This window comes from Pogonomyrmex barbatus, unplaced genomic scaffold (assembly GCF_055798465.1).
Source record: "Pogonomyrmex barbatus isolate J1 unplaced genomic scaffold, ASM5579846v1 scaffold5, whole genome shotgun sequence".
Taxonomy (NCBI): Eukaryota; Metazoa; Arthropoda; class Insecta; order Hymenoptera; family Formicidae; genus Pogonomyrmex; species Pogonomyrmex barbatus.
In genome coordinates, this window is record NW_028297149.1 from 4,285,240 (window position 1) to 4,305,281 (window position 20,042).

Sequence of the window (20,042 nt, forward strand, 5' to 3'; positions counted from 1 at the left end):
TTATCAGCATTCATTAATAAATATAATACATAAATATTACATAAATATTAATTAACACGAAGATGTTTTATAATTTAAAGCCTAAAGTACGATTTATTATAATTATCATAATCTTATAAACTTTTGCTTTTATCAATTATTATTAATAATAAATTATTATTAATAATGTACATATATGTTTTACACAATTCCCATTATTTCACATTTCTATACCAAAAATAGATTTTATAAAAAAATTTTATATTAGAAAAAAGCTATCTTATTATTTGTGTAAAAACTTGATATTAAAAGACTTGATTAAAAGAAACATTAACAGCATAAATTTTATAAGAGTTTAATAAAAAATTATTTAAGCAATTGTAAATATCGATAAAGTTTAATTTAATTTTGACATAATATAAAATTTAAAATATTTTATATTATTTTATTTATTTAATCATTTTCTTTACAAAATGGTAAATTTGTAAAGATATCACACAAATTTATCTTGTGTGTTCTACCGACAACTAAAGCTACTGGACAAGCATATAAAGTTATAAATGCTATTTTTTATCACGGAACTTGTAAAAGGGTCATTATACGAATATATGTAGAGAAGGAACATTTTGGATTGAAATCGGCTCTTAGTACTTCGATTGAAATTGATGATGACAAGTTATAAAAAAGAAATGGCCTAAAGGCGCTAAAGACATTTATATATTATTTTTACAAAAAATTGTTACTAAACATGTATATTAAGCCATTATATAAATAAATCATTTAACAAAAATATTTGTTATATAAAAAAATGTCAATTATATTTGTTATATAACAGTTTAGCATAAGCGTGCTCTTCAAACATAAAAAGATACTTAACAAAATGCATGATATTATTACAAAATTATTTTTTTAAAAAAAAGTAAAAAAGGGTGTTAAGTAAAGGGACATACATATTCAGCGAAGATATTGCTACACAAAGTGCGATTCATAAATTTTTACTTTAAGAAACGTCGTCATTATTATTTGTATAAAAGATTTGATATTAATAACTGGCGTCAAGTCAGAAGACACGACAGTGTCTCGGATGTCAAGTCAACCAAGAACAGTACTGTGTGACTTTTTATATCTTACAATAAAAATTGCGTGTTATAAAAAACATCTTATTCTATTTTACTAAACCCAAGTGATATGTATAATATATAAAAAATTTTTATGTAAAAACACTTGGCGCTGCTCGACCGAATAAGGAAAATAATGAAAATGTAAAACTAATGATGAAATTATCTCAATGTTATAAATAAAGGCAATATTTATTGTTTAATGTAATAATTACAATTCACAACAAACGCGAGAAATTAAAATTGTAAGTCCCTGTAAACAGTATGTCCCTGCTCGGTCGGAATAAACGCGAAAGCGAGGACGCGGATTGATCGGACAGATATGCTCGTCGGATGCCGGAGTTCGGATAAAAAATCGTAGACACTTGGGTTCAATTAGTAAAAATAAATAAATAAATTTATTTAACCAAAATGTTCGAAGCTAACTTAAACAAAAGATGTTTGTCTTTCGAAACGTGACGCTGCGCGTATGTGGTGTGTTATAATTTTGTGATATTCGTAGCGCGGTCGGATATCAAATGCGTACGCGTGTACTCGCGAAATAGCGCGTGGGTCGGATACGCAGCGTTGCTAGGCAACCGGGCCCGCATGTGCCAAACGTTCGAACGCACGGGTTACTAGGCAACCACAGACGCTTTCGCGACACGTGTTTTCGCTTGACACGCGTATATCGAGGGAAAAGTCCGAGAACACTCCGACTATTTGTATGGAAGGAAAAGGGAGGAATGGCACCCGTTTGACGTTAATATTGATCACAGTCCCAATTGATCATGTTACGATTGGCCACGTTGATATTGACCATGTTGCAATTGACCACCGTCCCGATTGATCACCGTCCCGTTTGATCACCGTTCCGATTAACCACCGTCCCGTTTGGCCACCGTCCAGATTGGCTATTTTGAAATTGATCATATTCAATGTACTGTTGTTAACTGAGATAATGTGTGCTATCAGGAAAAAGTGGTCTATCCGGATGGTGGTCAATCGGGACGGTGGCCAATCGCAACATGATCAATTGGGACTGTGATCAATATTAATGTGGTCAAACGGGATGCTCCCAAAACGAGAGTACTGAATACGCTCGATGAAGAAAAGTCCGAGAACACTCTTTATATAAGTTTTCGGATAGAAGGAAGCGAAAACTCGGTATTCCGAATGTAGATGAAAAAATCCGAGAACACTCCAACTTTTCGACTCGGTATTCAGAACGAGAAAACTCTTGTGCCGTTTCAGATTGGATCGATGTATTGGAATTAGTGTATTGGAATGGATCGGATGATCGGATAGAACTGGTTTTTTTTTGCCGAATTTGTCGGGTTTATATATCCGATTTTTGTCTGCATGTCAAAATGCTATCTGTTAAGCTGTTCTGCAAAACAGCTGATCTGTCATGTGCGTGACAGATCATCAGCGCGCGCGTGACGTTCGATTGTATTCGAGAATGTTCGGGCGGTCCCGGATGGTGTGGACCGCATAGCGCGCGTTTAGCAGCGTTTAATAATGGAACGTTACATATGCTCTGTTACAAAATTAAAATCCTATACTTAATTTTAATTCGCACAACCGTATAACCTGATTACATTTACAATTTGCAATAAACGCAAGAAATTAAAATTAAAATTCTATATTTAATTGTAGTCGCATAAACGCATAACTTGCTCATATATATGCTGACAAATATTTTTACTCTTATGACATCTTATTTTTTTCATTCAGTCGAAATTTTATATATAATATATATTTATTTATTTATTTATTTATTCATGTTCTTTTTATACTTAGAGGGCTGAACAGTGCCAAATGTTTTTATATAAAAATTTTTTATATACATATCACTTTAGTGGAATAAGATGTTTCTTATAGTATAGCAATTTTTTTAGTAAGATATAACTTGACGTCAGTTATTGATATTAAATCTTTTATACAAATAATAATGACGACGTTTCTTAAAATAAAAATTTACGAATCGGACTTTGTGTAACAATATCTCCGCTCGTAGAGCACGTATGTCCCTTAACACCCTTTTTTTTTTTAAGATCTCTGAGTACTCAGCGAAGGACTTCGCATTGACGATAGCGACATACCGTCGCAGTGAAAAATAGAAGTTTATACATCCTTGTTCATCTTATCCTTGTCCTTGCTCATCTTTATACAAGTGACATGCGGACAACGAAATTTTTTATAACGGCTATTTTCATTATTGTATGCTGAATCGTGCAGATATGACTTGTTTCGTACTTACCAAATTCGTAAAAATGCAACAGTTAAAATTATTGTCGGACATTATATGTAAAAGCATTTTTTTCACTTCTTTCAACAGCTGTCAAATCATATGTTTTCTGACCTGAACAGGTTTCATTTCACGTGCCTTTTACAGCTATTGACTATTAAGAAGGGAAAGGATAGCAACTGCCCATTTTCACAAGTATCTTAAAGCCATATCAGGTGTTATTTTAGTCAAGTATCTTTTCATTTGCAAAACTATCATAAACTTTATTGTGTCATTTCTCGCCTATGACGTCATCCAATATGCGGTGACTACTTAGGAGCTTTAAAAAGGTATTAGATATATATATAGGATCATAGTATGTTATTGCTGCCATTGGTTTTCTTTACTATTTACAAAAATTGTTGTACTGTTTACAAACTAATTCTGTTATTGATATATTTCTGTTATTGATATAAAAGATATTTTAATTAAATATATCTTCCCTATTGCATTAAAGAGAAAACGTTCTTTTAAATAAAAGCTGTAATAACATCCATATTCCAGTTAGTTATGCAACATATCAAAAATCAATATTTCAATTAAATATAAAAATTAATCAAATTAAATAAGAAAATATGTATTCTTTAAGTGGCCTCATCATGTTGTTGTTAACTTTTAAAATTTTGAGATGTTTTAACATAAAATATAAAATATTTTATAACATATACATTTATGAAAATAGTTGAACATTACATTATCTTTAAAAAATAACATGCTAAAACACGTAAAATAATGATTGCATAGCGTCAGAAATAAAATAATATCATAAGAAAATTATAATTTTAATTACCATATTGTTGGTATAATTGCAAAATATCGCAGAACATTGCTATATAATTTTTACGAAAGAGACTGCACTTTTTGAAGATATTTTTAAGATTTTTTCGGAGGAGTCCTTTACATGTTATCCAACATGACATCAAACATATTAACTTAAAGATTAAAATGTAAGGACTCCTCCGATATGAGAATAAACAATAAAGAGCAAGGGCATTAGGAGTCAAGCGCAGTGAAAAAGCGCAAGTAAAAAGTCCATTGAATTACTTCTATATTTAAGATTCTCTTAAATCTATATGTTTCGATTCACTTTCGGATCATCTTCAGTAAATACTGTCTCTATATTCTGTTACATGAGACGTGTTAGTTTCATCTTAACTTAACGGATTCGCACCGATAAACGCGATAATGCAATACCTCGAGAACTTCTGTCCCAACAGTTCCACAACTGATATAGGAGACACTGTACGATAAGATCATTTGAATAATTTCTGTGACATTCAAAATAATAGAGTTTTTTAAGAAGTGTCAAGCAATAAGATGGACGAGAAGCCGTTAGAAACTCATCTCGATGATATCATCAATTATTCCAATAAAACGCATACAGATGAAAAGAAATAGTGAATATTGCAAAAGCATGGTCAAAATTAAAAATATTGTACAATAAATTCGGTTAACAAAAATAAAATAAAAAAGCACATCTTAACTGTTTCGTGTTAAAAATTAAAATGTAAAAGACGAAAATAGTAAGTGGATGGAAAATCATAAAATGTTATGAAAAGAAATACGATCACATGTTTATATATATTGGTTATATTGTTTATAATAGAGGTGTATGGCTCAGAAATTCTGTGTCTATTTGCAAATTGATTCCATTCATTTGTTGTTTGATATGTAACATTTCAAGAATTAATCGCTTATTGTAATTTCTCTCAACATCCAGAACTTTCACGTTGCCCAATTGAAATCGTGTCCTGTATGTACCCTATGGTCCGTGATAACTGAATATATGGAAGCATTCCATCTTGTGACTTCGATGTTCATTGATTCTCAACTTCAATTATTTACTAGTCTGTCCCACATAGGATGCATCATAACTCGTGCACTGTAGTTTGTAAATGATATTCTTTTTATTTAATAGTGGAAGGGGATCTTTTTTGTACCTTAATACAATTGTTCAGTTTATTGATGCTATACATTGTCAATTTAGTTTCTGTGGCTTTTAACATATTTTTAAATTTCTCAACATTCCTCACATAAGGCAGAATAAATCATAGGATTTTTTTATTATTAGCGGTGCATGTTATGTCGTCATTATGTTTTTTTATTACAGTTATGAATTAAATTTTTTAATCTTCTATGATTGTTTCAAAAATAAAATATCTTCGACATTATATAAACACCTATTTTGTAGCGCCGGTATTTTACCTAGAGTCTATGGATTGCCGATATTTTACCTAGAGTCTATGGATTGCCGAGGATTCATAAACCTGAATGTCCCTTCCGAATTATTGTTTCATCGATTGATAGTCTTTTTACAATCTAGCTGCATTTTTGAATAAGATCAATTCCGACTGGTAAAAGTTACATAAAAAATAGCTTCGAACTAGTTAAAAAATTATCGAATATTCGGATTGACGACAAATTTTTATTAATGTCATTAGACGTTGTGTCATTGTTTACCAATATTCCGATTGATTTGGTTATTGAATGTTTAACAAAGAAAGAGTTTTTATTTCCAAGGACTGTAAAATATCAAAGGACGAGTTTCTAGGGGCAGTACGGTTAATTTTAGAATCCACCTTTTTTATTTTTGACAGTCAGATTTACAAATAGAACTTCGGAATACCCATGGGCTCACCATTCTCTCCGATTGTGACGGATATAGTCATGCAAGATTTAGAGAATGGAGTGCTCGAGACGTTTGATTTCTGTGTATCATTTTACTATAGCTATGTGGATGATATTTGGACAAATGATTACGTTAATGACATCTTATTGAAGTTTAATTCAATACATTCGAGATTACAATTTACCTCGGAAATTTGTGGTAGTCAGATCAATTTCCTGGATACGAAACCTCTTGTTGTTAAAAATAATACAATTGTATTTGACTGGTATCACAAACCAATTTTCTCTGGTAGATACTTAAATTTTATGTCTCAGCACCCCATCTCACAGAAGAGAGGTACGGTCATAAGTATGATGGACAGGATTTTTTATCTCTCACAATTTCACGAGAAGAACTTTGATTTCATGATTAAAACGCTTCTACAAAATGATTACGCATTTTTACATTTTATTTTTGAAATAATCAATAGAAGATTAAAAAATTTAATTCATAACTGTTAAATGTTAATAAAAAACACAATAATGACAACATAACATGCATCGCTAATAATAAAAAAATCCTATGGTTTATTCTGCCTTATGTGAGGAATGTTGAGAAATTTAAAAATATGTTAAAAGATACAGAAACTAAATTGGCAATGTACAGCATCAATAAACTAAACACTTGTATTAGGATACAAAAAGATCCCCTTCCACTATTAGATAAAAAGAATGTCATTTACAAACTACAGCACGAGTTATGATGCATCCTATGTGGGACAGACTAGTAGAGAATTAAAATTGAGAATCAATGAACATCGAAGTCACATAAGACGGAACTTTTTATTCCATACATTCCGTTATCACGGACCACAGGGTACATACGGGACGATTTTGATTGGGCCATTCTGAATGTTGAGACGAATTACAATAAGCGATTAATTTAATTTTTGAAATGTTACATATCAAACAACAAATAAATGAAATCAATTTGCAAATAGACATAGAATTTCTGAGCCATACGTACACCCCTGTTATAAACAATATAACCAATATATATAAACATGTGACCGTATTTCTTTTCATAACATTTTTTGACTTTCTATCCTTTTGCTATTTTCCGTCTTTTACATTTTAATTTTTAACACGAAACAGTTAAGACGTGCTTTTTTATTTCATTTTTGTTAACCGAATTTAACAATTTATCTTATTTATTGTACAACATTTTTAATTTTGACCATGCTTTTGCAATATTCATTATTTATTTTCATCTGTGTGCGTTTTATTGGGATATTTGACAATATCATCGAGGTGAATCTCTAACGATTCCTCGTTTATCTTATTGCTTGACACTTCTTAAAAAACTCTATTGTTTTAAATGTAACAGAAATTATTTAAATGATCTTATCGTACAGAGTCTCCTACATCAGCTGTGGAACTGTTTGGGACAGAAGCTCTCGAGGTATTGCATTATCGTGTTTATCGGTGCAAATCCGTTAAGTTATTAACTAACACGTCTTATGTAACTCAGAATATGGAGACAGTATCTATTGAAGATGATCTGAAAGTGAATCAAAACGTATTTAAGAGAACCTTAAATATAGGATCAAAACGGATTTAAGAGAACCTTAAATATAGAAATAATTCAATGGACTTTTTACTTGCGCTCTTTCACTTGACTCCTAATGCCCTTGCTCTTCATTGTTTATTATTAAACATATTAGGAATTTCTGTTATAAAATTTGAAGAATCTATAAAGGATAAAGTACTACAAAAGACAATACTGATTACAAATGGAAAATTGTTTGAACGTTGTTATGTTTTTCTATGTTCATTTTGCCGGCACTTATGGGCTTGCCTTGTTTCTTCAAGGCTAAATACTTGTCAGTTATATGGCGTATCTTATTTACTTACTTTCTTTCATAAATCTAGATTACATTTTACAGACTTTATTAAACAAACTTTATTAATTATATATCATTTAAAATTTTTAGTTTCAACTGTCATCCTTAATTGTAGGTGTCACTGCAGATGCTCATAAATTATGGTCCCATCGATCTTACAAAACAAAATGGCCTATGAGATTAATCCTTATGATTTATCAAACTGCTGCTTTTCAAGTAAATAATTACTTCTCTCATAAAGTAACGGACAAAATGATATCTGAATTAATCGAAGATCAACATCACACATTTTATTTTTTCATATAGTAAAATTTTGTATCACAATGATATTGTTTTTTGTGATATCGCTTACATTTCTATTTTTCAGAGTGATATCCACATGGGTCAGAGATCATCATATGTATCACGAATTTACCGACACAAATGCAGACCAGTATAACGCATGTAGAATTCCCGATGTTGCGAGCAAAGATGTTATGTTAATTGCAGTGAGCAGGATCCACTCGTAGTCTTTCAAAAGAAGTATAACATATATATATTTTTTTAAATAAAATCTAATCGATTATAACACTAATTTTTAACAGAATTAATAATAACTAGTTAAAAATTAATTAATAAAGTTAAAAAATTAATAACTTTTAACTTAACTTAATTAATTGTAAGTGAATTAATTTATAACTTGCGATCGCTACCCTGAGTTCGTCGGTCGCCGGTCTCACAAGCGGCGACCGCGCGGCCCAAGTACGCCACGCGTCCGCGCTTTCCGACTTGCCGAAAAACCGGCACAATGCAGCCGCATCCTCCTCGGTTCGCAAATTAATAATTCAAAGTTGTTGAACGCAGGCACGCAGTACGTGCCACGAAAATGTGAAATTTTCATCGGACCGGGGCACGATACGCGGCGACAGAACGGCTGCTCAGCGATAATTAGAGGATGTAGTTCGACGGTTAAGGCGCTTATCTAGAAAGAGAGAGAGGCCAACAAATCATAGCATCAGTTGGTTATCGAATAACAATTTTATTCGCGAGATTCCCAGCACAGCCTCGTGGCAAGTTCGAAATACAAATTCTATCTCGTCGATCACGTGATACCCGGCTGACTCGAAGATCGCGCGAAGTATACAAAGATAATCGGTAATGTCGAGAAATTTCCGGCAACGATATTCGCAGTAGCTCGACACCGACTTTCTTATACGAAATTCGCTACAACGAGCTCTTGAAGTCTTCAGCGAGGCTGGCAACAAAATATAAAATATTAAGTATGCAAATAATTATATGTAGCAAATAAAGCAGTAATAAGCGCACATCAATCTTTGTCTCGGACAATACGCGCGACCGACAATACGCGGCAATTCAGACTCGTGATCCAAAGCAAGACAGCGCGACAAGACAAAGACAGCAAATAATCACAATGTCACAAGTGCAGAATATTCTGGTAAGTCCCGGTTATGTCAAGACTAAACGACACAACGTTACATATGCGATTGCAACGAGCGATCCTTAATAGGCTTTCAAACGCGGCTAAGCATTGCCTCGCATCGCGGCGTAGCAAACCAGCAATTATTTCGCGTAAACGACAAGAAAAGATACAGTACACGAACGATATCAGAAACAGCAAAAGGAATTTAACGAAGTTGACTTATCGTGGGCGCTGGGGGGGGCGAGACGCTATCCGAACTTCCTTTCGAGACGGGTGATCGCCACGATCGTCACAGGCACCGGCATTTATTTCATCGCACTCTAATTTTCACTCACGTAATTCGCGATTCCCGCAACGCTCGCACAACTCACTCGCCGTTCACGATACGACAGAGGTGACGGCTTTACAAGACGAAGGCTCACCGGGGGCTCGAGCCATGCTTGATGCAATCTCTCCTGTCGTGCTCCAGGAGGATTATTTGTATATTTGCCAATGGCGTTGGAGGGTGTCGCCGCTGCAGTCCGACCTGCATCCATCGAGAGAGTAGGACCATCATCTCTCTGGAGTACCAAGTAGCTCTTAGTGGAGTAGTGAAGTAGATTCTACCGCTCCTACTTGCGAGATGGTGCACATAAGAAACGTCAGTCTCGACACGAAGGGGTGAAGTGCATTCGAGGGGGTGGGACCATCATCTCTCTGGAGTACCGGTCGTGGGGATTCGAAAAAGAATACATGTATATATGTATATTGTAATATATATATATGTGTCATTGTATTGTTGACGTGTTATTCTAAACACGTTATTTGCGATAAATATCATCACATGCCTCGGTGGTCGAAAGGATAAGATGCCTGCCCGGTAAGCAGGAGATCCAGGTTCGATTCCTGGCTGAGGTGGTATTTTTTCGCAAAATAATTGCGAGTTTTCACGACTGGTTCGTGGTCGGGCCCCGCCGTGACGCACACCCTCCCTTCTTATTCGGCTCACCAACGATACAATCGCTTCTCCGCGGCAGATTGACGGTTCTCGGATCTACATCCTCTTTCGTTAAGCGCACCACGAGAAGTGATTTTCCGCGCCCTGTTACGTGCGAATTGCGACGTAATGTGAAGGAAGTAAGAAATCAAAGGAACTGTTTTAAGGCTGAACTTTATTTTCGCACATGATACACTTGATACTTGATACACGGGAATTGAAATGTTTTCGCTTCGAGTTTTTAACGAGAACTGAACTTCGTGTTCAAGAGAGATCTTCGTCCAAAAGAGATAAGCGGTATTTTCGTCAATGTAATAACCAATAATGCAACGCGTTCTGATACAAAACATGGAAATTGGAAAAGTTTTCTAAAAGGGAAACAATGTGAAAATTAGAAAATGTATTGATGTTTATTGAGATGATTTGTTTGGACAGGACTAGTAATAAAGTAATAAAGTAATAAATCTTGTAACGGTCACGAAGTGAAAGTAGGTCGGGATAATCATTTGGAGCCTATATTGGAAAGTGTGTTGAGTCCTTTGTTGAGGAAAAAAGGAAAGAACATTTAAAATTATTTTAATATCGGGACAATTAAAATCTACTCGACAAAAGAAGTAAGAAAAAAAAAGGATTCTCGAATATCGAGTTGCGGCATGTAACACTTCCCTCCTTAAATTGAAGATCTTTCTTGATATTTCGCAAAATATATTCGGATTTCGCAGATATAATTATAATCAATTTGTATAACTTAATAATAGTATTCCGAATATGACAATATGGTGACTTAATTCTGAGCTTACACTCATAACATATTGATACACATACACACAAAATTTCCAAAAATCCATTTTATTATGTTAATAATTATATTTTTCTTAGTTTTATAAAAAGAGAATAAGAAGAGAGAGCATGTGTCACGACGACGCCCGTCAATGAACCAGTCGTAAAAATCCGTAATTATTTTTGTGAAAAATATCCGCAGCCAGGAATCGAACCTAGATCTCCTGCTTACCGGGCAGGCATCTTATCCTTTCGACTACAGAAACATGTCATGATATTTATCGCAAATAACATATTTAGAATAACATGTCAACAATACAATGATACATATATATATATATATATATATATATATATATATATATATACGTATATTACAATATACATATATACATGTATTCTTTCGAATCCCCACGATCGATACTTATATATGTACGTCGCTTACAACTAATGTTAAACTTGAGAGTCGATCATTACGAGGAGATTGGCGTGTCTCCGTATTTATTTTGGATTCCAAAGTTACACTACCTTGGGAGGATTCATTATCTTCGGTAAGTATCGCGGTGAATGTAACTACCTGTCGTGTATTATTTTGCGGATAGCGAGTGTTAACATTATTATTGAAACATTTGTAGAAATATTGAGTACAACCTTCTTTTGGTACGCAACAGACTTTAACAATGAATAGATTTGCTTATTAATGAACATTTCCCTATTATACAGAGTGTTCCGCATTTGGAGTACACTACGTGATTTTTTATGCTAAAAGAAACAACTTTTTTCTTTAGCAAAATTGCGTGCGACGAGTAGTTTTTACAGTAAATCAAATTGAAAGTGACGAATAAATACGCATATGTGCGTAACGGTCAGGCCGGCGCGGCCTGGTATCTAATCTTTGACGACTTCACGTACTATATTGTTTAAAATATGATAAAAGTTAACAAATTAAGTATTGTTTTCATCCTTTAACGATTAAATAAAAAAATTGTCTGATTTCATAGCATTATCTCGAAATAAAAATAAATGTAAATAATATGGTGTATGAACTGAGCTATTCTATTATTTTAATTACTGCGCAATTGCATATAACAATAAAAAAAATACTGAATTTAACTATTTTAGAAATGATATTGTATTCAACACAGAAGGCATATGATAATGATCGCATATTGTTTCCTGATAGTTATATGCAATCTTGTTTCAGGTGGAATAGCTTTTTGAACCGCAGATTGTTTAGTAATCGATGGTCCGAGTATTTGTAACAATTTCTCAAAAAATATCGGTTCTAATCGGAAATAATTAAAGAATTTTTCACGATCTTGTTACTCCAGTTCATTAAATTATTGCTCGCTTCTTGTGCTAACCGTCGTTCAATATTAAATATTGGACTGACTCAATATTTTCGTTTTCCTTTATCAGCTTTTTTTCACTTTTTATTAATGTATAATAGAATAAAGTGCATACATCTTAAATAATTTTACAATATATTTCCTGCCTGATGAAAGTATTATAATTGTGTTTTGAACGTTTTATTAATAATAAAAGCAAAAGCAATATTGTTCTTGATTTCATTCTACACCTGTTAAACCAAATGCGAATTTTTTCATTTAATTATATTAAACAATAAATATTTAATTAAATAGCCATAGTGTGTAAGTAAATTTGATTAAATTTTATTAAATATTAATTGTGAATTTAATTAACAATTAATGTAAATTGTTAATTAAATTCACAATGAATATTTAATAAAATTTAATATAAATATTAATTGTTAATTAAATTTACAATTACTCACATAGAACATAATCTCTAGTGGACGTCTATTGAATCTCCATGGCTCCATTAAACTTCCATCGAACGTTTATCTTCACAATGGAAGTCAGATAGACGTTCATTAGAGGTCTAAGGAACTTCCACGGTGGATGATGCTCTAAGATTCCACTGTGGATGTCTATTAGCCGTCCAGCGAACCTTCACAGTGGGTGGTTTCCACACGGAACATGACATCCATTAGAGGTCCACATAACCTCCACGGCCTCCATGCAACATTTATCTTCATGGTGGAAATCACATAAATCTCTAATGGAGTTATATACTATCTCCATGATGGAGCTCTGATGGAATTTTACCAAATCTCTTAGACGTCTTATGGAGATTGTATAGATGAATTATAGATGTTTTATGAAACTTTTATGGATCATATACAGAGCTTTAATTGGAGATTTTAGATCCTTTGTAGATGATTACTTTATGATAAAAATTGAGAATATATATTTATAAATAAATTAAAAATTTATTGCATTATCTTATTTATTCGTATTTGATTGTATATAAAATTTTATACCAAACACAAGAAAACATATATTATCGAATATTATATATTGTCGAATAAAAGAAATATCTCACGTATTTAATACGATCAATAAATATCATAAATGAGTAAATAGAATATATACGTAAATAATAAACACTACTCACATGGAAACATGATATTAAAAATCCATATATAATAATCTTCTTACCTATATATATATATATATATATATATATATATATATTAAATTATCTACAAAAATTACACACGCTATTAGGACATTGACATTCAGATTATTTGAATCTTGTGACAATGTGATAACATTTACTGATCGAAGATCTGTCATATTTTTACATCAAAATTCTAAGTTTAATTATATTATTGTTCTTGTAAGAATTAGACGACCGTAAGCGGTCATGAAAGAGATTCGGAATATAAACAGCTAACAGAGAGGAGCCGTCGTGGTCGTGCAGACTAAGTGTCAGATTAGTAAACGAGGGATCTCGAGTTCAAATCCAGTCGATCTCCGTTTATTTTTTAATAAATATCTTTCATTCTAGTATCTGATTTCAGCCGATCACGATGAAACAAGCTTGACTGTGTATATTATAAGGATAGGTGACCCTCGGAAAAATTATGTGACGTTACATTTACAAGATAAAAAAAGATTTCATTAATTCCATTGCACGTTACGTATATATGTGCGTTTCCTTCAAAGAAATATTTTTGTTCAGCATCATAAAAAATCTTTTTATTAACTTTTTCTGTAGAGGTCTTCTGGAGAGTTCATGGACGTCTAATGGAAGTTACATATCTCCATAATGGACTTCTAATGGACATCTATTAGAGGTTTTTGTTCCGTGTCGTCTACCGAGACTTCATGGATCCTCTATTAGTGATCCATCTAACGTCTAACAGACGTTTATGGAAGATGTCTAATGGCGATCTCATACACTTCCACGAAGCGGAACTGTGGATTTCTTGTGGACGTCAACTGGAAGTCTAATAACCATCTAATGGATGTTTTGAATATCCATGGCTGACGTCTAATGGACGTCTACTGAAGGGTTTTGTTTATGGTGGGTATGGTAATATTTAATAAAATTTAATAAAATTTACTTACACTATGAATTTGCGTAAGCGGATCAGGCGTATAGCCAATCATAAACGATTTTCGTTATTTCTCTTCATCTAAACAGTTTTGTGATTGGTAAACCACCGATTTGTTTACGCTCATTCCGCTTCAGTGTCGGTCCACAATAAATATTTAATCTTTAAACCGTAAGAAATTGACCAATCATAGTCGATTATTCTTTTTATATTCGATTATAATTGGTCAATTTCTTACTTTTTAAAGCTTAAATCATCTATTGTGGACCGACACTCGCCATAGGAACGAAACTCTCGCGTACCGAAAACAGCGGAAAGTTCGCGATAGAAACGATACTGACTTCTGCACAGTCATTTCTTTATTTTTGACAGAATTGTTAAAGATAATCGCGTAAGCATCAAATAATTACTTAATTATTTGTAAAACCTGTGCGAAATACATTCTTTCTATGGTGAGACCATAGAAAGAAAGAGAACAATTGAAAAAAATATTCATAATGTGTAAGTAAATTTTATTAAATTTTATTAAATATTAATTGTAAATTTAACAATTAATATTTATATTAAATTTTATTAAATTTCATTAAATATTCATTGTGAATTTAATTAACAATTTACATTAATTGTTAATTAAATTCACAATTAATATTTAATGAAATTTAATCAAATTTACTTACACATTATGGATATTTAATTAAATATTCATTATCTAATATAATTAAATGAAAAAATTCGTAATTGATTTAACAGGTGTAAAATGAAATCAAGAACAATATTGCTTTTGCTTTTGTTATTAACAAAACATCTAAAACACAATCATAATACTTTCATCAGGCAGGAAATATATTGTAAAATTATTAAAATGTATGTACTTTATTCTACATTAATAAAAAGTGAAAAAAAGCTGATAAAGGAAAACGAAAATATTGGGTCAATTCAATATTTAGTATTGAATGACGGTTAACACAAAAAGCGAACAATAATCTTGTTAATGAACTGGAGCAACAAGATCGTGAAAAATTCGTTAATTATTTCCGATTGGAACCGACATTTTTTGAGAAATTATTACAAATAATCGGACCATCGATTATTAAACAATCTGCGGTTCGAAAAGCTATTCCATCTGAAATAAGATTGCATATAACTATCAGGTACTTAGCATCAGGAGACAGTATGCGATCATTATCACATGCCTTTCGTGTTGGACACAATACCATTTCTAAAGTAGTGTCAGAGACTTGCGAAGTTATTTGGGAACGTTTAAAAAATACCGTTTTTATAAAAAAAAGACGAAAACAGCTGGCAAAATGTTGCCGATAATTAGATCTTCCTTGTTGCTTATGTCGATCTCTATTATCTTAAAAAAAATTCCAAATTTAGCTTTACCATTTATATTCGATGCGTGTTACGCTCAGTTATGCTACAATAATGGATTTAGCGGAGCGGCTGCGTATCAAAAATAGCGGAACGTCAGATTGGTGCAGATATGCGCGATCCGCAATATGCACGATACGCTCCATGGGACGGCATCCTGATTCTAATCAAAATTCCACTTATGAAAAAAGGTTTAACTTTCTTTTTGTGACTATTAAAATAATACACATTTCTAGTAAATATAATAAGAATGTGCGTGCGTGAATGTGTGTTTTTATTTATCATTTATTACTCATTTTTCTGTAAAGCGTAGGCGAAATTATTCTCGCATTCATTTAATTAATATTTAGAAGCTTTTGATGTACATTTATCAAACGCTATATGTGTGTAAACATTCCGTTACACTTCGAAGAAGTTTTGAATTATAAATACAAATCCGTGATTGTAAAATGAGTTAAATGCATGCGCGTGATATAGATTAAAGCTTGTTGAACGCTGAGCCATCTAGATATAAAAATATAATATAAATACCTTTATTGACGAGATGCTTGATAGCTTTTATCAAATAACGTAATTGAGTATCTCACAATCCAATCCGTTTATGTTCAAGCATACGCTTTTACATGTTACATATTGCATAAAATTTTTATACGATAGCTCTTCAGATACACCAGCCAACTTTTTAAACTTTATTTTTGCAACATTAGAAGTACAAGGCAACCTCTCCATAATTAACATTCTTTTTTCTCATTAGATATTAAGATTTGACAATTTATTAAAAATTCTAATGTTGGAATGTTAAGGAATGTATTAAACTTGGAATCGTTTCAATTGAGTTTTATTTTATTTGAAAAACTACAGTTTATAAAATTTATCCAAAATTTATTGGGTATTCTCTAGATTTGTTTCAGAAGCGAGTTGATGCATTTTAGTCAAATAATCCGAAACCCATGTCGTCATCCTCGGACTCAGATTCTTCCTTCTTCTCCTCTTTCTTTTCCGCAGCAGGAGTATCAATAGCTGCGGCTACAGGAGCTGCCGCAGCAGCTGCAGCAGCAGCAAATTTGCTTGGATCCTACAAGCAATTTTATTATTCTTAATTAAATGTGACTTCTCGACCAGTTGTGCATGTAACATTTACATTATGCTTAATATTCAGATTGCGCTTCGCGCGCTATTTCAATTTGTGATCTTGACGTTTCAGTGGGTTCAGCTATTTCTAGCTCTGACACGTGGACCAAGATCTTTAGACGAGTAATATTTTCATCATTATAAATTGTTCAGAAATGTTAAGATTAATGAAATATTAGCATCATGTACAGAGTCATACCTTGACATATTCCTTAATAGTGGCAGCCTCTGCAAATTCAACTTCAGTAACAGCAACAATAGCAAGCAGATTCTTGAAGCCGTTCGCAATGCTATGCGGCACGCTAGCAACCGTGGGATAACCAATTGTCAAACAAACTGAAGCCAAGTTTGCAACGCCAGCCATGAATTTCTCACGAAGGTCTTCAGGCTTGATGTCTAAAATCTCAGGAGCGAAGATAGTGCCAGAATCATACACCTGTTCGACCAATAATCCATAGGAAAATGGAGAGATGTTCAGCATGTTCAAAAGTGTGGCTTCCGAAGCTCCTACTTTGTCACCAGGTTTGAGAATGTGAACGTCGTTCTAAAAATTGATATCACAATTATATTTGTAAAGCTCACGAACGATGCCAAAAAAATCAAACTCAAGCACTTCTCAACAAATACTTACTATAATTTCAATAGTACCCTTGGAAATCTTAGTTGGAATACTCAAGGCTTGGAAGAAAGATGTTTTTTCAGGACCAAGTCCTGTATTTTGGGCAGGAATAATTACGCTTAAGGGTGCAATGGCTCCTGCTCTTGCAGGGGCGCGTACTTTATTCTCCAACAATTTGTCCCTTACTTCAATTAAATCACCTCGAGTAAAAACAAATCCTACATTACCACGGATATGAGGCAGTAGTTTCTCCAGTGCTGCATTTCGTTCGATATGACCACGAATTGCTTTTCTCATCATGGTATTCTTGCCCATCAATACAACTGCGTTGCCACGCAGTGACATACGAATTTGTTGCATTTGTTTTGAACCAACATTGTCCGCACCCACAATGAAGCATTTTGGGTAATCATCTAATAGTTGCTAATATTTAACAAAAAAAATTATTTTAATATTTTGTTATATTTTAATTATTACATAATATTTAGATATAATTTATACATGTCTAAATATCACATTATACATATTTTAATATCAGAACAAAATTATAAATAACAAGATGCTTACAACAAGTTTAGTAAAGTAATTGGATTTCCATGTAGCTTTGTCCTCCCTACCCATCTTTAAGTGTGTAGGGATACCTTAGGAATTTAAGGACTAGAAATAATTAAGAATAAGAATTAAATGTACAAAAAGAAATATATATATATATATATACAGTATATTTCTTCTGTTATTGTATACTTCCATAGATAGAAAGTGCAATAAAAAATAATGGCATTTATCTCAAATAAAAAAAAATATATGTAAAATATGTTTTTTCTACATATAATTAGTTTTCAACCAAAATGGATTCATCCATCTTTAGATCATCCTTCTAATTTCCACAAGTACATTTTTTTCATTATTTTAATGCATATTTGAATATTAATATAATCTAAAATCTTTTTCAATTCAACATGCCATATGCACAATGCGAATGATAATTCAATTTATAGAAGCACATGATTTCTTAACCTAATATTTAATATAATTTAAAATATTTTTTGCATTATTTTTATATAGAAATAGAATATATGCAACATCCTAAATCTAACGTGGATGACCTAAAAACTAATTATTAAAATAATTTTGCAGAAACAATATCGAAGATCTTATGTACCTCAGCAAAAACACGACAGGGCGGTGAAGAACAATGGAGAATGGAAGTGGAAGTTTTAAGTCCCTTACACAATGCGAAGGAATAGCGATAGTGATAGAAATATACAGGCATAAGCATAGCGATTGCGATTTCTTCATAAGAACAGAAGAATCCAACATACACAAATGCATGTGGCAATGCAGATTGGAAAATGGAATAAACAATAGTGATAAAATTTCCGACGAGTTGGAATTCTATGTCTATCTTATAGCCTACCATTCACAGCATTCGGATTTTTCTGTTTAAGTTATAGACTGCGTCCTGGTAATAAATATTCATAGACATAGTATAGATAAATCTAAATTTTAGACATAGTCCCTACTTAATGTTTCCCTCATCTTCTATTAGAGAGAGAGAAAAAATCAGGTGTTGTTTCTTCTCACTCACCATATCACTCATTGCCTGGTATATAGCATGCTCGGTCTATCTATACTATGCTATGTGAATTTAGAGCGCAGCCATAATCTTTTTACGGAGTATATAGGGGATAGTTTCGAAACTTGTTGGATTAACAAAAAAATTGAACATTCTTATTGCAATAACTTTCTGGACAATGGATTATTGTCCGATATACAAGACACATTTGATGGCGATGATGTTAGTACAGCTATTTGCATTGTACATATAATATATCAAATCATCTTCCATTTAACCTAAATATAATTTGTGTGAAAATATAATATGTAGAATAATGTATATGAATATGTTTCAGAAATTTTTCTGTAATGTTCCAGTTTAAATATTATGAAACTTATCAAAATTTGTCGACAAAAACCTGATGAAAAAATTAATCGAAAATAAGACGATTTTGATATAATATCATAAATCATTTAGTAAACTTTGTCCTTTGTCCGTTTTTAGGTTACGTTTACCTGAAGCAGGAGCGTCTCGTTTGATCACGTGTGATTGACCATAGCCACTCACAGCGGCCGGTGCTTAGAGGTTTTCCTCTGTTCAAACGTTATGAGTGGCTGGTAGTCAATTGCAACGTGGTCAAATGAACCCTACCTGAAGCAAACGAAAGAATAGACTCTTCACACGCGATCTTGGTTGGCTTTTATTTCTTTCACGGCATTGTGCAATGCGATGTTACATCCCGAGATGGCGTAGAACGGTTAATGGAATTTGGGAAGGGGTATTTAGTGTATTTATGTTCAATGGCAATACTGGATATGATTAAACTATATTTTCGGATTAGAAAATATTCCGCGACCGAGCGGAAATCGCGGAGAAATATGTT

At 32.6% G+C, this 20,042-nt stretch overlaps 1 protein-coding gene and 2 long non-coding RNA genes across 4 annotated transcripts; 1 reads left to right on the plus strand and 2 right to left on the minus strand.

Moving 5' to 3' along the window:
- Window positions 1-9,538: 9,538 nt before the first annotated feature.
- On the minus strand, window positions 9,539-10,257 carry LOC148935368 (uncharacterized). The gene is made up of 2 exons (XR_016140345.1): window positions 10,125-10,257; window positions 9,539-9,823 (listed from the first exon to the last, which is right to left on the minus strand). It is a non-coding gene; the product is annotated as an uncharacterized LOC148935368 (long non-coding RNA).
- A 3,396-nt stretch (window positions 10,258-13,653) lies between these two features.
- LOC148935369 (uncharacterized) lies at window positions 13,654-16,877 on the plus strand. The gene is made up of 2 exons (XR_016140344.1): window positions 13,654-14,978; window positions 15,228-16,877. It is a non-coding gene; the product is annotated as an uncharacterized LOC148935369 (long non-coding RNA).
- On the minus strand, window positions 16,674-19,137 carry LOC105424953 (large ribosomal subunit protein uL10-like). Of its 2 annotated transcripts, none has more exons than XM_011635464.3 (5): window positions 19,019-19,137; window positions 18,169-18,258; window positions 17,614-18,024; window positions 17,182-17,526; window positions 16,674-16,926 (listed from the first exon to the last, which is right to left on the minus strand). In XM_011635464.3, exons 2-5 carry the CDS (start codon window positions 18,220-18,222, stop codon window positions 16,780-16,782), a joined length of 957 nt encoding a protein of 318 aa, XP_011633766.1. In that variant the 5' UTR covers window positions 18,223-18,258; window positions 19,019-19,137; the 3' UTR covers window positions 16,674-16,779. The 2 variants fall into 2 exon arrangements, with proteins under 2 accessions (XP_011633766.1, XP_011633765.1); XM_011635463.3 differs by lacking the exon at window positions 19,019-19,137 and adding an exon at window positions 18,764-18,921.
- Window positions 19,138-20,042: the final 905 nt, after the last annotated feature.

Coding starts and splice junctions, on each gene's coding strand:
- LOC105424953 (XM_011635464.3), bottom strand. CDS start 18,222: ATGGGTAGGGAGGACAAAGCTACATGGAAATCCAATTACTTTACTAAA. Junction 17,527..17,613: donor AGGGTACTATTGAAATTATA/GTAAGTATTTGT, acceptor ATCAATTTTTAG/AACGACGTTCACATTCTCAA. Junction 16,927..17,181: donor CTATTAAGGAATATGTCAAG/GTATGACTCTGT, acceptor AATTGCTTGTAG/GATCCAAGCAAATTTGCTGC.